The 17,419-nt window shown below is 36.7% G+C and overlaps 1 protein-coding gene across 1 annotated transcript in view; it reads left to right on the top strand.

Annotated features, from left to right (window-relative positions):
- FARSB (phenylalanyl-tRNA synthetase subunit beta) overlaps positions 1-17,419 on the top strand; it is a 37,096-nt gene that overhangs the window by 1,554 nt on the left and 18,123 nt on the right. Inside the window, exons 3-15 of the mRNA XM_086844299.1 lie at positions 515-669; positions 1,171-1,243; positions 1,501-1,616; positions 2,079-2,229; positions 3,413-3,521; positions 5,738-5,808; positions 7,059-7,120; positions 7,207-7,258; positions 8,721-8,782; positions 9,194-9,401; positions 9,825-9,905; positions 12,899-12,991; positions 15,082-15,199. Of these exons, the coding sequence (XP_086700425.1) occupies positions 515-669; positions 1,171-1,243; positions 1,501-1,616; positions 2,079-2,229; positions 3,413-3,521; positions 5,738-5,808; positions 7,059-7,120; positions 7,207-7,258; positions 8,721-8,782; positions 9,194-9,401; positions 9,825-9,905; positions 12,899-12,991; positions 15,082-15,199 (1,351 nt within the window). The remainder of the gene's footprint in view (positions 1-514; positions 670-1,170; positions 1,244-1,500; positions 1,617-2,078; positions 2,230-3,412; positions 3,522-5,737; positions 5,809-7,058; positions 7,121-7,206; positions 7,259-8,720; positions 8,783-9,193; positions 9,402-9,824; positions 9,906-12,898; positions 12,992-15,081; positions 15,200-17,419) is intronic.

The following is a 17,419-nucleotide window of genomic DNA, read 5'->3' as shown; positions in this document are numbered from 1 at the left end:
TTTATATTTCATGTTTTGATTTAGATTCTGTGCTTGTGGAGATTTGGTGGACCTGATAACTCTATCCATGCAAATCTTGCTCAAGTAGACCTGTTTTGGTTTTGCCATTTAATTTTAATTTATTGGCCTTTTAATGATCTTTATCAAAAGATAACATCATATGTTACATTTTATTTCAGTATAAATTTGATTATGACAAGTCACTTGCCGATCTATTGACAAAAATAAGGTCTCAGATCTCTACTGGGATCTGACACTCGGGAGATTCTTGCTTCTATAATGTTTTTTCTTAAAATTAAAATTTTAATACTGAATTTTTCTTTTGTTACACTGCTTTGCAGTTTCTGAATTTGAGGTTTTATGTAATTTCTTGTATTTAGTATGTCCATTTGCTGTATAAATGCAAGTTAGTGTTAAACTTCTAATCAATACAGTTTCTCTTTTCATGTCACTATCCTACTGCTGTCAATGTTGAGATGTATCAGGTTAAAACCACTTTTTTGCTTCATTTCAGACATCTGAGAAGGACATTATAAGTAAGGAAAAAGGTGAAGAAAAGGCAAAAGGTGCATCTGATGTCGTTCTCTATAAAATTGATGTTCCTGCCAACCGCTATGATCTGCTTTGCCTGGAGGGGTTGGTCCGAGGACTACAGGTCTTTAAGGAAAGGTAAGGCAGAGTTGTGAGATTTCTTGTGTTGTTTGTTATTTGTTGAAATATGGGTCCATTTCTGGTCAGTAAATAACTTCTTACTTGCTTGGATTTCGAGTATGATTACGTCTGTAGATCAGATTCATCAGATGTTCCTCTGGAGAGGATCTATTGCATAACTTATAAAGACTAGACTAGAATGTTAATGGATTTTGTATCTGTTCTAAAAAAATTTCAATTGCTGTTCCATTTGAGAATTATCTTCTATAAAGAACTTCTACAGAGAAACTTTCTTGTGATCCTTTGTAGTAAATACCAAAACAAATAATTTATTTCCCTTTTCTGCAATGATTTTATCTTGCTGAGTTCTATTTACTATCCCATAAAAAACAAGTTTTGCACAGTTAGCGAATTACATGCCAAGAAACATTAGCAAGAAAGTATTCAACATAAATTTGCTGCTACATTTCTAGAGTTTCCTGCATTTCAGCTACCGACTTACTTCTGGTTTTGTTTTAGGATAAATCTCCCTAGGTTTGAAAAGATAATACCAGCTGAGGGTGAAGGTCAGAGGCTGATTATCACTGAACAGGTAAAAATGTTTTGTAAATGTATTGAGAGTTGCTGAAGCAACAAGATCCCTATCACTATGATTTTGTAAGAGCAGTGAGACTGGAAATCCTATTTGCAGAACAAGAGCTAAAGAAATTTAAATACCTCTATTTGGTGTGATCTGTTCTTAGGAATGAGGAGGGGAGGAACAATAGACAAATTGATTTGGGTGTAGCAGATAAAATCAAAGTTTCAGATGCTCTCCTGAAATCTGCCTGCTGCTGTTGTGAATTGCAGACTGCCCAGATTCGGCCTCACGCTGTAGCTGCCATCCTCCGAAATATAACTTTTACCAAGGACCGTTACGACAGTTTCATTGACCTCCAAGAGAAACTACACCAAAATATTTGCAGGTTAGTGCTTAAATAAGCAGGTTAGTGCTTCAAGTAGTGTATAGTGTCTGTGTGTATGATTTTATCATGTGTTAAGAGTGCACATCCCCGTTGCAGAGAGGCATTATGGTTATGCCAAGGAAAATATTCTATAGGAGCTGTCTTGATCCTTCTCATTTCCTTTCATGTTCTTGTCTTCTGCCAGTATTGTTCAACATAAATAGCTGTTACAGTTCATTCAACAGTTGAGACAGAAGTGTTTAACAATGTTCCCATTGGATTTGCCTTGACAGTGGTGTTGTTATTCATAATAATATTTATTAAAATGTTATCATTTAATTATTTTTCAATTTCTAGGCGTCTCAAAATTATCCTTCTGTTTTTTTAGTAAGCTCTATGAATGCATAAAAGTATAGAGCATCATACTCTAAGAAACTCCAAGTATTACTAGTAAAAATATTATTTTGCCTTCTTTATTTCTAGGAAAAGGGCATTAGTAGCAATAGGTACCCATGACTTGGACACCATCACCGGTCCATTTACTTTTACAGCCAAAGCACCTTCTGAAATTAAATTTAAGCCCCTGAATCAATCCCAGGAGTACTCAGCCTCACAAATTATGGATCTGTATAGGGTAAGTGGAATTTTTCAGACTGATAAAGGAGGAAGATAAATTTCCAAGGCTAAATATCTCTCATATTCTTGTTATTAAAAGTTGTTCTTACAAATAAAACACAGTTCTTCTGTAGCTTAACAGCCAGTAAACATTCCATATTTTGCTTATCATGAGAAATACATGGTAATATTTTATTTTCTGTGAAAAATACATTGTGATATTTTGGGGCTAAGAGCAACTCTTTGAATGGGTTTGGTAGAAAACTTCTAATTTATCAACATGAAGATTGCTTTTCATGATGCTCTTAATAATATTGTAAAAGGCTTGTGTATTTATCTACTATAAATGTCTGGTGTAAAAGGGTTGGAAAAAATTCAGGTAGATATTAGCAGATTTTTTAATGTTACCTTCATTTGGCCAGTTTGCTTGGGGAAGATGATGGATTATTTACCCAGCTGCATATTAGGCAAGTATAGCTTTTGTGTAAAAGGCTGGAGTTGTCTAGCACTGCTCCTGGCTCAGCAGCCTGATAAAACCAGGCAAATGCTAGGAAAAGATCCTATCAAGTCTGATTTTACACTGTTTATGTGGGCCAGTTCCCATGTTAGTATTTGAAAATGGTACTATTTATCACTGTAGTTACAGTAGACAGCTCTGCTGGAATACACATACTGGCCATGGAGGCAATTCCTCAAGTATCTCTGACTAAAGAGTAAGAGAGCTTAGAAACAAGAGAGACTAAAAAAGGAAATTAGGTTTTTGGTACAGCACATACTTATGTCATTAGAATAAATGTAAGTTTTGAATCAAATTTTAATAAATAATAAATATGTCAGTATCCAGCAATTTATAAGGAAAAGTATTGAAGTGGTAATTTTTATTACTTTCAGGAAGAGTTCCTATAGACTAGGGATATTTGGCAGTGTTTGCCTGCTGTGGTGAACAAGGGTATCTTGGACAGCATGGCCTACACATGTTTGAGAGAATCCTTAAATAATCTTCAGCACTTTTGAAGAAAACCAAAAATCCAGTTCTCTCATTTCAAACTTTTCCTGCTGCTGGGAGCAAACACCATTTCCTAGTAAAGTACCTAACTCTAACCCAGTCCTTCCCACCTTCAAAAGTCCCCTTAATTACTCACCAAAGGATTGTGGCTCTATCTGAGCTGCAGTGAAATTCAGGCTGTGCTTTGTTTTTCCAGACTGACAGCCACCTTCGGCACTATTTGCACCTGATTGAAAACAAACCACGTTATCCTGTCATTTATGACAGCAATGGGGTTGTTCTGTCCATGCCACCCATCATCAATGGTAAGATTAGTTTTTGACTGCTTTGTACTGTTACTGCTATTTTGTGTGTGAGTTAGTGTCAGACAGAAACACTGATGTATCATAGGGATTATTATTTTTTTCTTAAAATAGTTCCACTTAAAATTTCATGAAGTCTTCTTTCCTTCTTTCAGTTTAAAGGTAGTAAAATATTTTGCTCCCTCCTAGGCTGCTATTGTTCCTTTTTCTCATCTTCATCAGAAGGGTGTAAAAGTGCTACTGCAAACCTCTGCACTGAGTTTCTCATACTCTTCCCCAACTCAATGAAGTTCCTTGTGAAGGGAACTTTGTTAGGAAAACAAGCCTGCAAGAAATTATTTTGTTAACTGGTAACAGTAACTGGTAACTGCAACTTTGTACTCCATTTTCTGAGGTTACATCAGGGAACTTAGCAAGGGGAACTAGTTTTTATGGATCCTATTGCTATTGCACTGTTTTCAAAAGAATTTAATTGCTTAAAGAGAATAAATTGGTCTAGGCTTTTTTTGCATTGTTCTAAACATGGGTTGCCACTGAATGCAAAAGAAACCATGTGTCATTTTTGAGAACCTGGTTTACTGAAGCCATTTAATGGCATGGGAATAATTACTCTTTAAAGAAAGGTAATTCAGTATACTTCTATACTGAAATATAGGTCAGGAATCAGTAAATTTCCCTGACCAATAAATCTGCCTTGATAATCTCTTTGGATCTATGCTTCCTAATACACCTTATCCAGCTAACCCAAATCTTTTTAAAAGGCAGCTCAAACTCTGTGGCAGGGACTGGTAACAGTAGCTGTTATAAATTGAACGGGGGTGTCAACCACGGTGCTTGATCCTTCTTTGTTAGGCTCCTTCCAGCTTGGGGGTGTTCCATGTATAAGCGCTGCATATTGTTTATATTTTATCAATTAAAAAGGTTGAGCTAAATTTAACACCTGCCTCTGCTTTAGAGAACAGTATCTAAGATAGGCTTCCAGGTCAGAGGTGCTTTCTAAACAAATAATGCAATGTAAACATCTCTATTGGTTGTTTGGATTATCTACAATCACTGAAGTGAAGGCTTGTATTTGCTTTGAAGTGAGTCCAGAGATGCTGAATACATTCCATCTGCAATGAGATATAGCACAGCTGTAAGGGGGAGTACAAGATCCCTTGGTCCTAAGATCTCTGCTGCACCTAACTCCATCTGGCTGTGACCTAATTTCTAAGATAGGAAACTAAAACAGGGGGGCTAAGTCAGGGTCAAACAAAGGAAGGAGGAGTTCCCATGTATATGCAAGTGGTTTCTTTGACTCTGGTGGGGTGCATCTGTGTTAATGAATGGTGCAAGGAAAGGCAAGCAGAACAGAGGGGCTGGATTTGGCATGTTCCCACACGATTCTAGGACTGTGTGTGCCCATTTCTGCATGGTTCCCAGCCATGGAATTCACTCCAGGTGTGCACTGCCCATCTGTACCTAACACGCAGAATGACTTCTCTGTACAGCTGCTCCAGATTGCTTGTGGCTTACTGACAGACCCCACTTTTGTAGGGAGCCAGCCACTGGGGGCCTTCATCCCAGTTTGCAAAAGTTTCTTCCAGACAAGAAAATCTTTGAATGCAACAGGGATGTGCTTCAGTGCTCTCATCATAACTCCCAGTACAGACAAAGCAAATTCATGCCTAGAAGGGACCCATTCTAGGACCTAAACCACTACTGTAGAGCAGCCTATAGGGTATCAGCAGACAGTGTCAAGAGACCACAGAATGACTGTTGATAGTCATTAGTCTAAATCACTTTTTAAAAACCATTTCATTTGTTCCTGCCCAAGGAAATGACATATATCACAGGTGTGATGTGAATATGAGACTAAACCCAGGGAAGATGGGATGCTATGGCAGTGCAAAGCCCTTTGCTAACAGCAGATGGCCACTGTTCTCTTAGCTGGCTTTTCCAGCTGAGGGTACCTGTTTTTACAGATCCCTGTGTCTTGCAATGGAAAGCATAATCCAGTCAGTGTGTCTGATCTGCCTTTTTCCTTTCATTTGATTCATAAATGCAAAAGTAAAAAGAGCTGCTATTCTGCCAACAGCTGTGAATGTTGGTGCAGTAGATAATGGGTTTTTTACATTGTGGAAGATGACAATGATCTTTCTAACACAAAATGAGTCAGTATCAGTCTATTGCAATAAAACTAATATTTCTTAACATGTTTTTGTTTTCACATGTTTTAGGAGATCATACAAAAATAAGCCTAAATACCAGAAATGTGTTTATTGAATGTACAGGCACAGATATTACAAAGGTAAATTACTCTTTCCTGCTTTTGATATGCTTTAATATAATTGTTTTCCCATTGGATAATAGAGCTCAAATACAAAGACCTACAACAAGGCATTTATTGTCTGGATCCAACCATCCAATACAAAAGTTGCAGGACTGTGGAATTCCCTGGAAACAGTTTCAGCCTTGCTGTATAGATAGCTTTGAGTTTACACTAAGTATTCAGCTTGTATGAGAAAATAATTGAAGCAAATTAGAGACTGTTTGTTCCTTTTGAGCGCTTTTTCTAAATCTGAAAAGCTTAGAAAAGAGTAAAATTTACTAAGACTTCCTGTTTTGGCAGAATACTCTGTCAAGATTCATGTCCTACTGAAAATTTGGGCTGAGGGAAGAAAGACAAGGATTTTTCTACTTAGTTATCTTTATCAAGCAGGGATGCCATGCAAATAATTGCTAAATTCAAGTCTTCCCATATGCAAATTCTGTAACTCAAAGCTGAAGCGTGAAAGCCAAGGAGTTATAATTGCCTGTTCTTGAATATAGGTTGTGCATTCAGTGATAGTTTCCCTAAAGTGTGTAACTTGATGCTTAAGAGCAAAACTGCTTTTAACTTACCCTACTGCAAAATGGTATGTTAACAACACAAATAAATTTTCATGTTGGTGAGTGGCTTCTAAGCAAACTAATAAATAACTGTTTCTTGCTACTGCTTGTCTTGATAATAAAAATAAATACAGTATTATTCTGTTTACATGAAGGAAATTACACTGTCAGACATAAAAAAAACCCCTTTTTGGACTGAGTTGTTCATCTGAATCTTATTATGTCCCATTATACTCATCACTTAAAATATTAGCTGTAAAACAAAAAATTTGCAAATGAAGTTATTTGATAATGTATTGCTAAACAATGTAGTCCTGCAGCCTCTCCTTTCCCAATTGAATTTCAGTAAAATGACTAATTAGACAGAAATTTAGGAAGACCCAGCTCCAAATAGTAATAAAACCCCTGTGTTTCTAAAGCACAGAGTTTAGAAAAGATATGCCAAGGCTTCAGAACCTTGAAAACCAAAGATTTTCAAGCTTTTGCACAAATGTCTGCATCAGAAGGAAAATGTTTTTTGAAATTCAGTCTAGAATTCTAGACTGCTAGAAAATCAGAAGAGAATGAAGAGAGTGTGAGATATTTTCCCTGTTTTTTGTTAAGGTATTTTATCTACTTCCACACAAGTAGATAACAGATTTTAATGTGATTATTATGTTTGTTTTGTAGGCAAAAATTGTTCTTGATATTATAGTCACGATGTTCAGTGAATATTGTGAGAAGCCATACACGTGAGTATAAATCTCCAAGCAGAGAGACATTACATTTGTGCCATGTGTTAAAAACAGTTTCACTTATATTTTTCTGTCTCTCTCAGTGTTGAAGCAGTAGAAGTGGTTTATCCCAATGGCAAGACCCACATCTATCCGGTAAGCACAGCATTAGGATATCTCTGTGTCCTTAAGGAGAGGGCTTTATTTGCAAAAAGTCTGGTAAGAGTTTGCTTTTCCTGTGGCAGCATGTGCTGGTTCTAAGGTGTAGGGTAAAAACCAAGCTTGGCACTTTCTCTGTATTAGTGAGTTAGAACCTCCTCTAACCCCACAAAAAATAACTCCAGCTCCAGCTTTTCCTTGTCTAGGAAAGTTCTTCTGAAGCCCCTGAATTGTGATGAGGTTAAAAATACACTATTATGTTTTAGAGTGCCTGTGATAGGACCTTTTCCAGGATCAAGTAAAGATTACAATCAAAGGTCATCATCTGTGTCCAAATCTACATGTTCCAAATCAGGAAAAATGAATGCAGGAAGAGGTCCTTCAGCCTTAAGCCTATGGACAACTGAAATCAACCTCAGCATAATGTACTTATCAGATCTGGAAGCTTTAATGCCCTTCAGTTAAAATAACCTTGTAACACTGCATTTCTCAGTCTCTCACTTTACAGACACCAACTATGTACAGGTCTAAAAGGCAGAATGTTGACTTCAGTTCAGAGCCCCAGACAGACCTTTTCACAGTAATGGAGTCTTACTTTTTTATCCTCTTAATAAGTAGAAAGAGAGCAATTCCTCCTGTTTCCTGAAAGTAACTGAAGACAGATCTGTTTGAGTTCATAAAATCAGATATACCAAGGGAGTACAAACTGTTTAGAGGGAAACTTATTTTTGCTGAGAGTTTTTCTAGTGTCATTTTATCTTTTTCTTTTTACAATGTCAGTTTTAATGACCAGAGGAAAGGTGTAGAATCCTGAAAAGATATCCAACAAAATAGAAATCTCTGCAGTCAACAAAGCAGCTTCCCTAGATAAAATAGAGAAAAAAAATCCCCAAGTTTCAGTTGCTATGGTTTTTAAGGATTTCTGTATCACGAAGTTTAGAAACACGTGAAATACATAAATACATACAAAATAACTTTCTTAAATACATTGGACAGTTGCTAAGTAAAATACTGGTAGATATTTATGTGCCAATAAAGAAATACAAAGTTTTCCTTCCTTTTCCTCCTGAAGGTCATTTGATCTGTACAAGACCATGAGATCTCATGCATGACCATTCTGTGCTTTAGGGCTTTGGCTTAGGATGAACTACTCACCATAAACTTTCAGGGACTCTGTTACTTGCATATATCAGAAATTATCAGAAATTTCAATAACGAGGATTTCATGCTGCATTCACCCTTCCAGCTTAACCAAGAACAGCTTTTGCATCATGTACTAGAGTATATTTTCAACAATCCTATTAACTTTAGAATGCTAAATATAGCCTAATATTCCACATTTTTCTACTGTGGGTGTCATTTTAGTATGGCAATTAGAAACTAGATTACTGAGATTGAATCCTCTTAGGTAGAAATGGCAGGCACTGTCTATGCTTAAAATCTTTGTCTTTCTTTTTAGGAGCTGGCTTATCGGACAGAGAAAGTGAAACCTGAATACATTAACAAGAAAGTAGGAATCAGGTGTGTTACTGCAAATGAAAACATAGTTTTTATTAACCATGACAAAGGTACTAGAAGACACTGATTTATTGTTTTAAAAATGTTTAGCTTATGTGGTTTGTTTTTTTTTTTGTTTATCAAAAATTCAGGTGTTATCTTGGGTAATTAGATCAACTCTGAAACAGAGTCCCCTGCTTTCAGGGAAAGTGAATGATTCTTTATGGCTTCACACAACTGTTATGAGGTTAAGGAAAATGACCATCTCATGAGTGGGAATCTGAGCTGGTTCTGTTTTAATGCTAAGTCTGTGTACAGTCTATAAAGCACTTGCAGATTCTCCAGGATATGAGGCAATGCAGAAAAAACATTGATTACAAAGCCAGTCAGTATAGTGCAAAGTCCATAAATTACCACTCTCTTGTTTTGTTTCAGTGAAACTCCATCAAGCCTGGCAAAGCTGCTGACTAGGATGTGTTTGAAGTCACACGTCACAGGGAATGGGAACCATCTAGAGATTGAAATCCCTCCTACCAGAGCAGACGTTATCCATGCCTGTGATATCGTAGAAGATGCAGCAATAGCTTATGGTTATAACAACATTCAGATGGTGATTCCGAAAACGTACGCCATAGCTAATCAAGTAAGATTGCCCCTTCAAATGAATGCTCTGTTGTCAGTAAATGACTGCTGCATGCCAGAAGGGCTTTGGGGAAAACAGAACCTAAGAATTAAATATTTTGACATGCTTTGCCTTGAGAAGTATTTACCGTGGATGGGATACAAAACAGATGCCCCACTGATTTGAATAAGTCTAAGACCAGTGGTTGCTGGTACTTGAAGAAAGACAGGGTTTAAGTAGGGAGCCCGTATTAAATCTCTAATTGGGAGATTCATTTCCTTAGGCAAGCCTAAAGGCAGCTGGCTAATGCTTTCAAAAATTTTAAGCACACAAGCATAGTCCCTCCCTTGTGAATTCACCATCATGTGGCAGGCAGAATCATCCCAGGAAAGAATAGCAAAATGCTTTTAGAAGGAAGCTGAACACTGTTTTGTTTCATTTTAGCTTCCCCTCAATAAGCTCACAGAACTTCTGAGACTGGACTTGGCAGCTGCTGGATTCACTGAAGCACTCACTTTTGCCCTGGTATATTACATTGATTTCGTGTTTTTCTTAATTGCATGTTCGAACAGTGATGCAATCAAAACTGCAGAGGGTGGTCTGAGGATATGTTGTCATATAAATGTACCAGTATTTTCCAGTACTGTTTTGGCAGCTGGTTGTTTACTAGGACTTTGGAATCATAATATAATATTTGGTGAGTTTGTAGGTCAGAGAAATTAAATGAGTCACTGTTAATGTGGTATGTAGTTCTAAGTATAGAGAGGGAAGTAGCTGCTGAAGGACTGGTTTTAGTTTAATTTGATTGGATGGAATTGTAAGACAGCAAATCTCTCTCAAGACTTTGGTCACCAGATGTGAAATTCATCATAATTCAATAATTGGAAAACCAACATGAAAATTTAGTACTTTCTGGTGGGTTTTCCTACAGTGTATTGAGAAGTACCTGTTTCTGTAATTTTCTTTAGTATTGTCGCTTGCCCACGATTCCTTGCATTAGATAATTCAGTCTGAAAAGAGCTTATTTTAATAGCCATGAAAAAGTTACAATACACAGACGCTAAGGTGGCATCCTTTATAAATTTCACCACAGGTAGGGTTTTGAATATAGATAACAAATAGATATACAGTAAATAGATAACAAATATAGATAAAAAATATAGCATTGTTACCACTGGTTTTAACAATTATTTGTTACAGCCATGCCAGTAGTCTTTGAGAATTAGGACTCTGTAGCAGCAAGTGCCACTCTGATACTCGCCGATGCCATAATTTGTACTATGGAAATTATGCAGCAGGATTGTTGTGCTAAAATGGAATGTACAGTAGGAAACAACATCTGTGTCATGGTCACTTGCTCATACCCCTGAGTTGTGAACTGGATCAGAGAACCTGATCTACTATTAAAAACAAAAAAGTTAAATAGGCTCCCATGCCCTCCAAATGTAGATGGTAACGGCCCATAAATGGAGACTGGCATAGGTAGCTACTGAAAATACATGATACATTTTAAAAAATCCTTTCTGTCGCAAGATCTGCTCAAAGCCTTTGCTTAAAAGTCCAATTTGTGCACATTTTAGCATATAGGGGAGCTACCATCACATATTCTGTTAAAATTTCTGTGGAATTTCTCAGCTTGTTCCTGAGCCTAAAATTGACTAGATGGTGAGAGGTATAAATCCTTGAAAGTACTCAACCTCTTAAGAGAGAGTGATCTGCTCATGGATTATTTTTTACTAATTTACTCAAATGTTTTAAGATGCAGCATTTCAGGCTCCTAAAGCACTTCTGGCAGTTGAAAATTTCAGGTACTGCAACCAGATTTGGTAATTTGAATTGATTGAATAAAATTTTAACACCTTCAGATTTCACAGAGCTTCAAAAGCAAAATTTGCTCTCATTCTGAAAAATATATTCCAGTTTCAACATTTGGTTATTAACTCATTTAAGTAACCAGGACAATAAGTAGTATTGCCTCCTGCAGTGCTAATATCTGAGGTATTCAGACCTGTGGTTACTACCATGTTGAAGAAACTACATATAGTCAAGCTTTTAAAGGATTTTTTTTTTCATTAATATTACTATCCAAAATTAATATTTCCTAATTAATATTTCCTAATTCATTATTCATTTTTGAGTGCTGCAATCTTGCTTGGTTCTTTGAACCACATAGTTCATTTTTTTCAGCAGCAATAGGTAATATGTTTGGAACATTTAATGTATTACATTGCTACAAGTGAGAACCTTTATGAACTGCAACAGCAGAATTTTTGAAGGTCATACATTGGTATGGTATGGTATCACATTTCTTATTTGTATTTCTGCTGTGACAGGATGAACCTCACAGTCTGTTATGTCCCCAGCACTTTATTAACACACCAGTGTGAGCCTTATGACTTTGATAACTTGGATATAATTTATGCTACAACATTCTGTACCCCAGTGTTATATGATAAACATTGCTTATGTATTTGTGCACTCAGTCTGTTTCTTGGTTAGAGCCCCAAATGAGATTTGTACACAATAACATTGCCTTCTGTGAGGAGCTCCAGTTTAGCCAGAATGCATTTAGTTAAATCACAGTAACATGCTGTAGTTTAGATACACATCTGAAAACTGTTTAACACAGTTCTCTCCTCCTAAGTTCAACATTCCTTGTGTTATTTGGGATTTTTTTAAATGATTATTCAATAACCCACTTTTTCAGATGGTATCATCTGTTCATCTTTCTCACAGTTGGTCTATCAGCACACTTTGTGAGTGCTGCCAGTGCAAAGGGAACACTTCTGGGAGACTGCAATACACAAGCAAATCCTCAGTTATGTGCCTAGTCTGCTACTGGTGTCTTTATTACTCTAATAAAGCTATAAATTCTGGAAATCTGAAGTGTGGATCTTAGAAGTAGCATCTATTGCAGTGTGTGCACAGACATTGGCTGAGCCTGATAAAGAGAATGCATATTGTTTTACTGACCAGCTTAAAAATACACTTTTAGAATACAGGCTTTAAAAACACTTCAACCCTAAAAAATGAACATACTACAAGAATCTTACACAGCTCTGAAAATTGAGGGCTTGGCCATATGAGCTGTTTTTCATAGACAATACTGTACTTTTTGTAAGTGTCCCTCAAGGGATTGTCTTTGTGTGAAAGAACAGATATCAGTCCCTCTATAAGTGCTATTTGCAGAATAAAGTGCTTCACCCACTGCAAGTCAGGGTGCAGCATCTGAGCCTGTTTTTAAAATAAATGCAACAATCCGTGACAGAAGCCTAAATAAACACTTGCCTTTTTTTTTTTTTAATCCCGCTTTATTTTATTTAGTAATTAACATCTGTAAATAAACTAGTTTGCCTACTTGGTCTAAAGTCTAGGGCTTAATTTGTATTATGAGTGTTATGTGTGAAGGGATATATTATGGGGCAGTGCTACAATTCCATTGTTCTTGATACCAAATTTCATCACTGGCTGTCTTTTTTAACTACTTGACCTTGACAGGTTTTTTGTCTCATTTGCAGTGTTCCCAAGAAGATATTGCAGATAAACTTGGCACAGATATCTCTGCAACAAACGCTGTGCACATAGCAAACCCCAAAACAGCAGAATTTCAGGTGAGATTAGTTACATTTTGAAAGCAATATTGTTATGGATTCTGTATTTTAAAAGGAGAGAAAGGAAATAAAATTTATGAACAATAAGCTACATTTCTTGCATTAAAAAGCTTGGATATGTTTATGTTCTGAACATGTCATCTTGTTACTCCACTGAGAAATCTCTCTTCCAGTGTGAAATACTATCAGCTTTTCAAGAAAGCAAAGTACCATGCTCTGTGTGGCAGAATGTGGCAAAACTGAGTGGTCTTATTGCAGAAAATCCCAGATGGTTGATCAGTTCCCTCGTCTAGAAAACGTATTCAATAGAGAAGGAACTATTAGATTTGGCAATCTCTAAACTTCGTGAGCTTTGGGGAGGAAACATTTGGGTCGGTTTTTTTAAAATATTGATCATTATTACTCTTGTTTTTGTATTTTTTTGTCTATTTTTTTTTAAAATCTGTGATGCTCTTGAAGTATCTTAATACTCCTTTCTAGATCATTTGATCTTAGCTAGAGCAGAAACTGAGAGCTCAAGTATGGTATTCTCAACAATTCTGAAAATACCAAAGAGTGTACCCATAGGTTTTATATTTCTTTTCAGGAGTGTTGTTGGTTTTTTTTTTTAAGATGCTTTCTTTAGTTTACAAGGAATGTAAATTTAGAGCTGCCCTTTTTTTTTTCTTGCCTAACAAATACAAAGGTAAACTCTAAAAAGGTTTTGAACAGTTTCAGGAGTTCGTTAGGTATTAATAATTTGTGATTTGTGGGGTTTTTTTCCCTTAAGACCTTCACAACATCTGATTTCTCTGAGTTTCTGAAATACCTTCCTAGATCTTACCTCTAATATTGATGACAGTCTTCTGCTGTTCTGAGATTCAAGAACAGACTGTTTGCACACCTTTTATTTGGTACCACAAATAAGCAGTCATGCAAGACACCACTGGAACCTGTTTAGACCATTACCAGCTGTTCCCTTCTGTCATTTAGCATGGTGATTACAGTGAGCAATACAGAATGTACCCCCAACAAACAAAGTGTGAACAAAAAGAGAAAACATGGCAGCCCCTCTGGCCAGATACAATTTCAGACTCCTGTTCTTGCAAGACTGCAGGCCTTTGCAGTAGCAGTGCTGCTAAGCAGGGTTATTGTTGGATGGAGAATTCCTTGTGGCAAAAATAGCTTCAATTTTTTAAAATCTAGGCCTCCCTGAAAGTTGGGAAGGATTGCTCTGTGTGATGCACTGTAAACTTTCAGCTTTAGATGGTAGGTGGGATGAGATTCTCAGAATAACTCTCCCCATCTCCTGTCCTCTGCCAGCAAGGAAAGGGCAGGATGATGCCAGGGTCCATCTTACACTGAGTGTGCAGCTGGAACTCCTCATTGATTAAGAAAAATAAGATAAAGGGACAGAAATGCTGCATGACCAAACATAAGAAGTAACTGTGGCTGAGCACATGGTGACTTCTAACCTACAGTCAAGGAGCAGTCACTGCCACCCCTCTTATTTTAGATTTACTGAATCAACCTCTTCTAGCTTGGCAAAAAAAAAAAGGTGCAATTTAAAGGAAGTATTTGAATGGAGAACACAGGAAATGTTACTGTTCTTACAGATATGTTCACAGACACGATTGTCTCTTGCTTGGTTCTTTGAATGCATTTGCTGTAGATTTCAGGTGTCCACGACTGAATATTACATAGAATTTTTCTATAAAAATAATATTTTAGCTAACACTTGATGTTTCCAAAACTGCACTTAGAATTTGCCTTTTGTATAAGTGAGAGTAAATTTATGGGAATTTTTTTCACTTTTCTGTACTATTTTTCTACCCTGTACTGCAATTCCTGTGAATACCTGTGAAATGGTACCACTTGTTAAGCTCACATATAAACTCTTTGAGAAAAGGCAGTATATAGAACATGGAGAGAGTGTACATTTCCAGGTTTAGTAACTCTAAATCAAGCTTGCTTAAACACAGGAGATGAGTGCAGTATTTGCAGTTGACTACTTTTAAATTCCTGTTATGAATGGAGAAAACAAAAACAAATGGAGAAAACAAGATATTTTGGAAGGTATTTGACTTGCAGCATCTCTGTTTGTCCTGCAGGTGGCACGTACAACCCTCCTTCCTGGGCTGCTGAAAACTATTGCTGCCAACAGAAAGATGCCCTTGCCTCTCAAACTCTTTGAGATTTCTGACATTGTAGTAAAAGATCCTAATACAGGTAAGAAGAGCAGGTTCCTCAGAATTTTTGATAATGGAAATACATTTACATACCAAATGATAATAGTAAATAAATCTATATTTCCTTTAAAATAGGCATTTCCATAATAGTAGTAATTTCATACTACAATGGGGTTTTGTATTAATGTGCACAGCACAAGAATTAATGGCCTGGTTTACAGGCTGGATTTTAGAGTGTCTGGAAATGTTGTTCACTTTAGATGCTTTCTCAAAAGTGCAAGGAGATATACTGCAACTATTCTTAGGCATCTAAATATTCCTTAAAATCTGTCACAGATACTGAGAAACTGCAAACATAAAGACAAGAAAATTTTGCATCAAAAAAAAATTGCTCTAAATTGCTTGTGTTGATGTGCCTATTTTTGTTGCTCTTCATCTAGTGCTCCTTTGTCTTCTTATCAGGAATGTAATTGATATTCTTATCAGGGATGTATCTCCTGAAAGAAACTACCTGCTCATCATGTTTGCAAGTGGCACAACCCCTGGGATGCAGAAATACTAAAGGCATGCTGCTGTTACAGTTCTAGAGCCTGTTTGTACCACTGCAGTCTCAGTGATGTGCAGGGCTGTGCCAGCTGGTAGAAAGCAGAATGTCTCAAGCGTGGGAAGAGCAGCTTTTATTTATAAGCAGATTCTATCCCAGAGAGATTTTGGGGTCAGTGTGTCTCAACATGAGTCCCTTTTCTATCATCTTTAAACAGGATTTCTTGTATTTGTTCTCCCAGATTATTTTCTGGGAAGTTGGTAACCGATATGAAGAATGAGATTGGTAGCAGAGATACAGGGTTGAGAACAGAGCAAGTCTGTGTAAAAAACTGTATCCATAAATAAAAAGCTCCACAGTCTAAAATTTCCTCTCTCATTAATAAAAATATTATCCTTATCTTTCTATTTCACCTAGCTATTCTAAGAAAGCGTGGCTGCTTTGGAATTGTTCTGTAGCCTTAATTATTGCACGTGAAACAGGCAAAGCAGCTCGTTCACTTTCCAAAAGCTTCCATGAAATCCTTCCTCTTTCTTGGGGCCTCTTTGCACTGATTTCACTGTATATGATCAAAATTTCAAATTATCTTTATCTGGAAAAATATATCATAGTAAAATGAACTGTAAAAACAGATTTTTAAATGTTAAAAATTTGCCTAAATTTTACTGATTTGTGTCTTTCTCTATGGTATATTGAGAGAAAAGGAGTGCCCAAGCTACAACTTGTGGGAGGAGTTGAATGGATTTTTGCCTCAGTAAAAAGGCTGACATTACTTTAAATTCAGTGGTAGCAATGGTTCTGTTGTTTCATTATCTGGTTTCAGATTTTAGTGGTTGTGTTTGAAGGATCTGGGATCTGCAAAACAAAGGTTTATATAAGGCCTAAACAAAATGGCAAGTAAATTGCTTTGGTGATGAATTTAATTTGTAGATTACCTTTTTTTCCTTTTTGAAAGAAAAAAGAGCCTTGCCAAGCAAAACAAGCAGTTTTAGCGAACCATGTAGGCTCTTTTTTATTAAATACAGACAGTTTGGTGGTGCAGCTCATTCCTTGTTGGGCATGCAGTTAGCTAGAATGCACAAAACGTGGGACAGATGGCAGAATAGCATCAGCATTCTTCAGAACCAAGAGTGGAACTGTTTGTCTTGGACTAAGGAGCACATTTACTCTGGCATTATAAAATTTGGGAGTTCAATTGTTACTTTTATTTCATGTTTGTCAAGTGCAGCTCTTGAAAGTTTTCATTTATGTGGATGGCTGCTTAACAGTTTTGTAAGGAATGATTTTGTGATATACTTAGTTTTGATGGGAATGATCGCAACAGAGACTTGTGAGGCAGCAGCAGTGGGCAGCCCTCTCATGGACTGAGCCCTTACAGACTGTGAACAGTATCTGAAATGGGCTTTAATGTTATGTTTAGAATCACTACTATCTTCCCCAAACTGACTTCCAAAATTAAACTTGCCTAATAAACCGTTTGGGGAGGACAGTGGGGGGTGTGGAGAAAGGCAACTGCAAATATTGAAAATGTGGGGTCGTCCTCTCACATATGGAATGAGATTTTCTGCACAAGGCTTATGTCATCAGACTGACTTAATTTAATTTTATTATTTCATGATTTTGGCATGCAGAATTTCCAATTAATAATTTCAAAAGTATGGGTCAAAAGAGTACTGACATTAACTGTATTTGAAATGGCATCTTGCAGTCATCCAT

Source organism: Cyanistes caeruleus, chromosome 10, assembly GCF_971803275.1.
Source record: "Cyanistes caeruleus chromosome 10, bCyaCae1.hap1.1, whole genome shotgun sequence".
Taxonomy (NCBI): domain Eukaryota; kingdom Metazoa; phylum Chordata; class Aves; order Passeriformes; family Paridae; genus Cyanistes; species Cyanistes caeruleus.
Note: the sequence above shows the minus strand (reverse complement) of the source record. Positions and strands in the feature narration are given on the sequence as shown.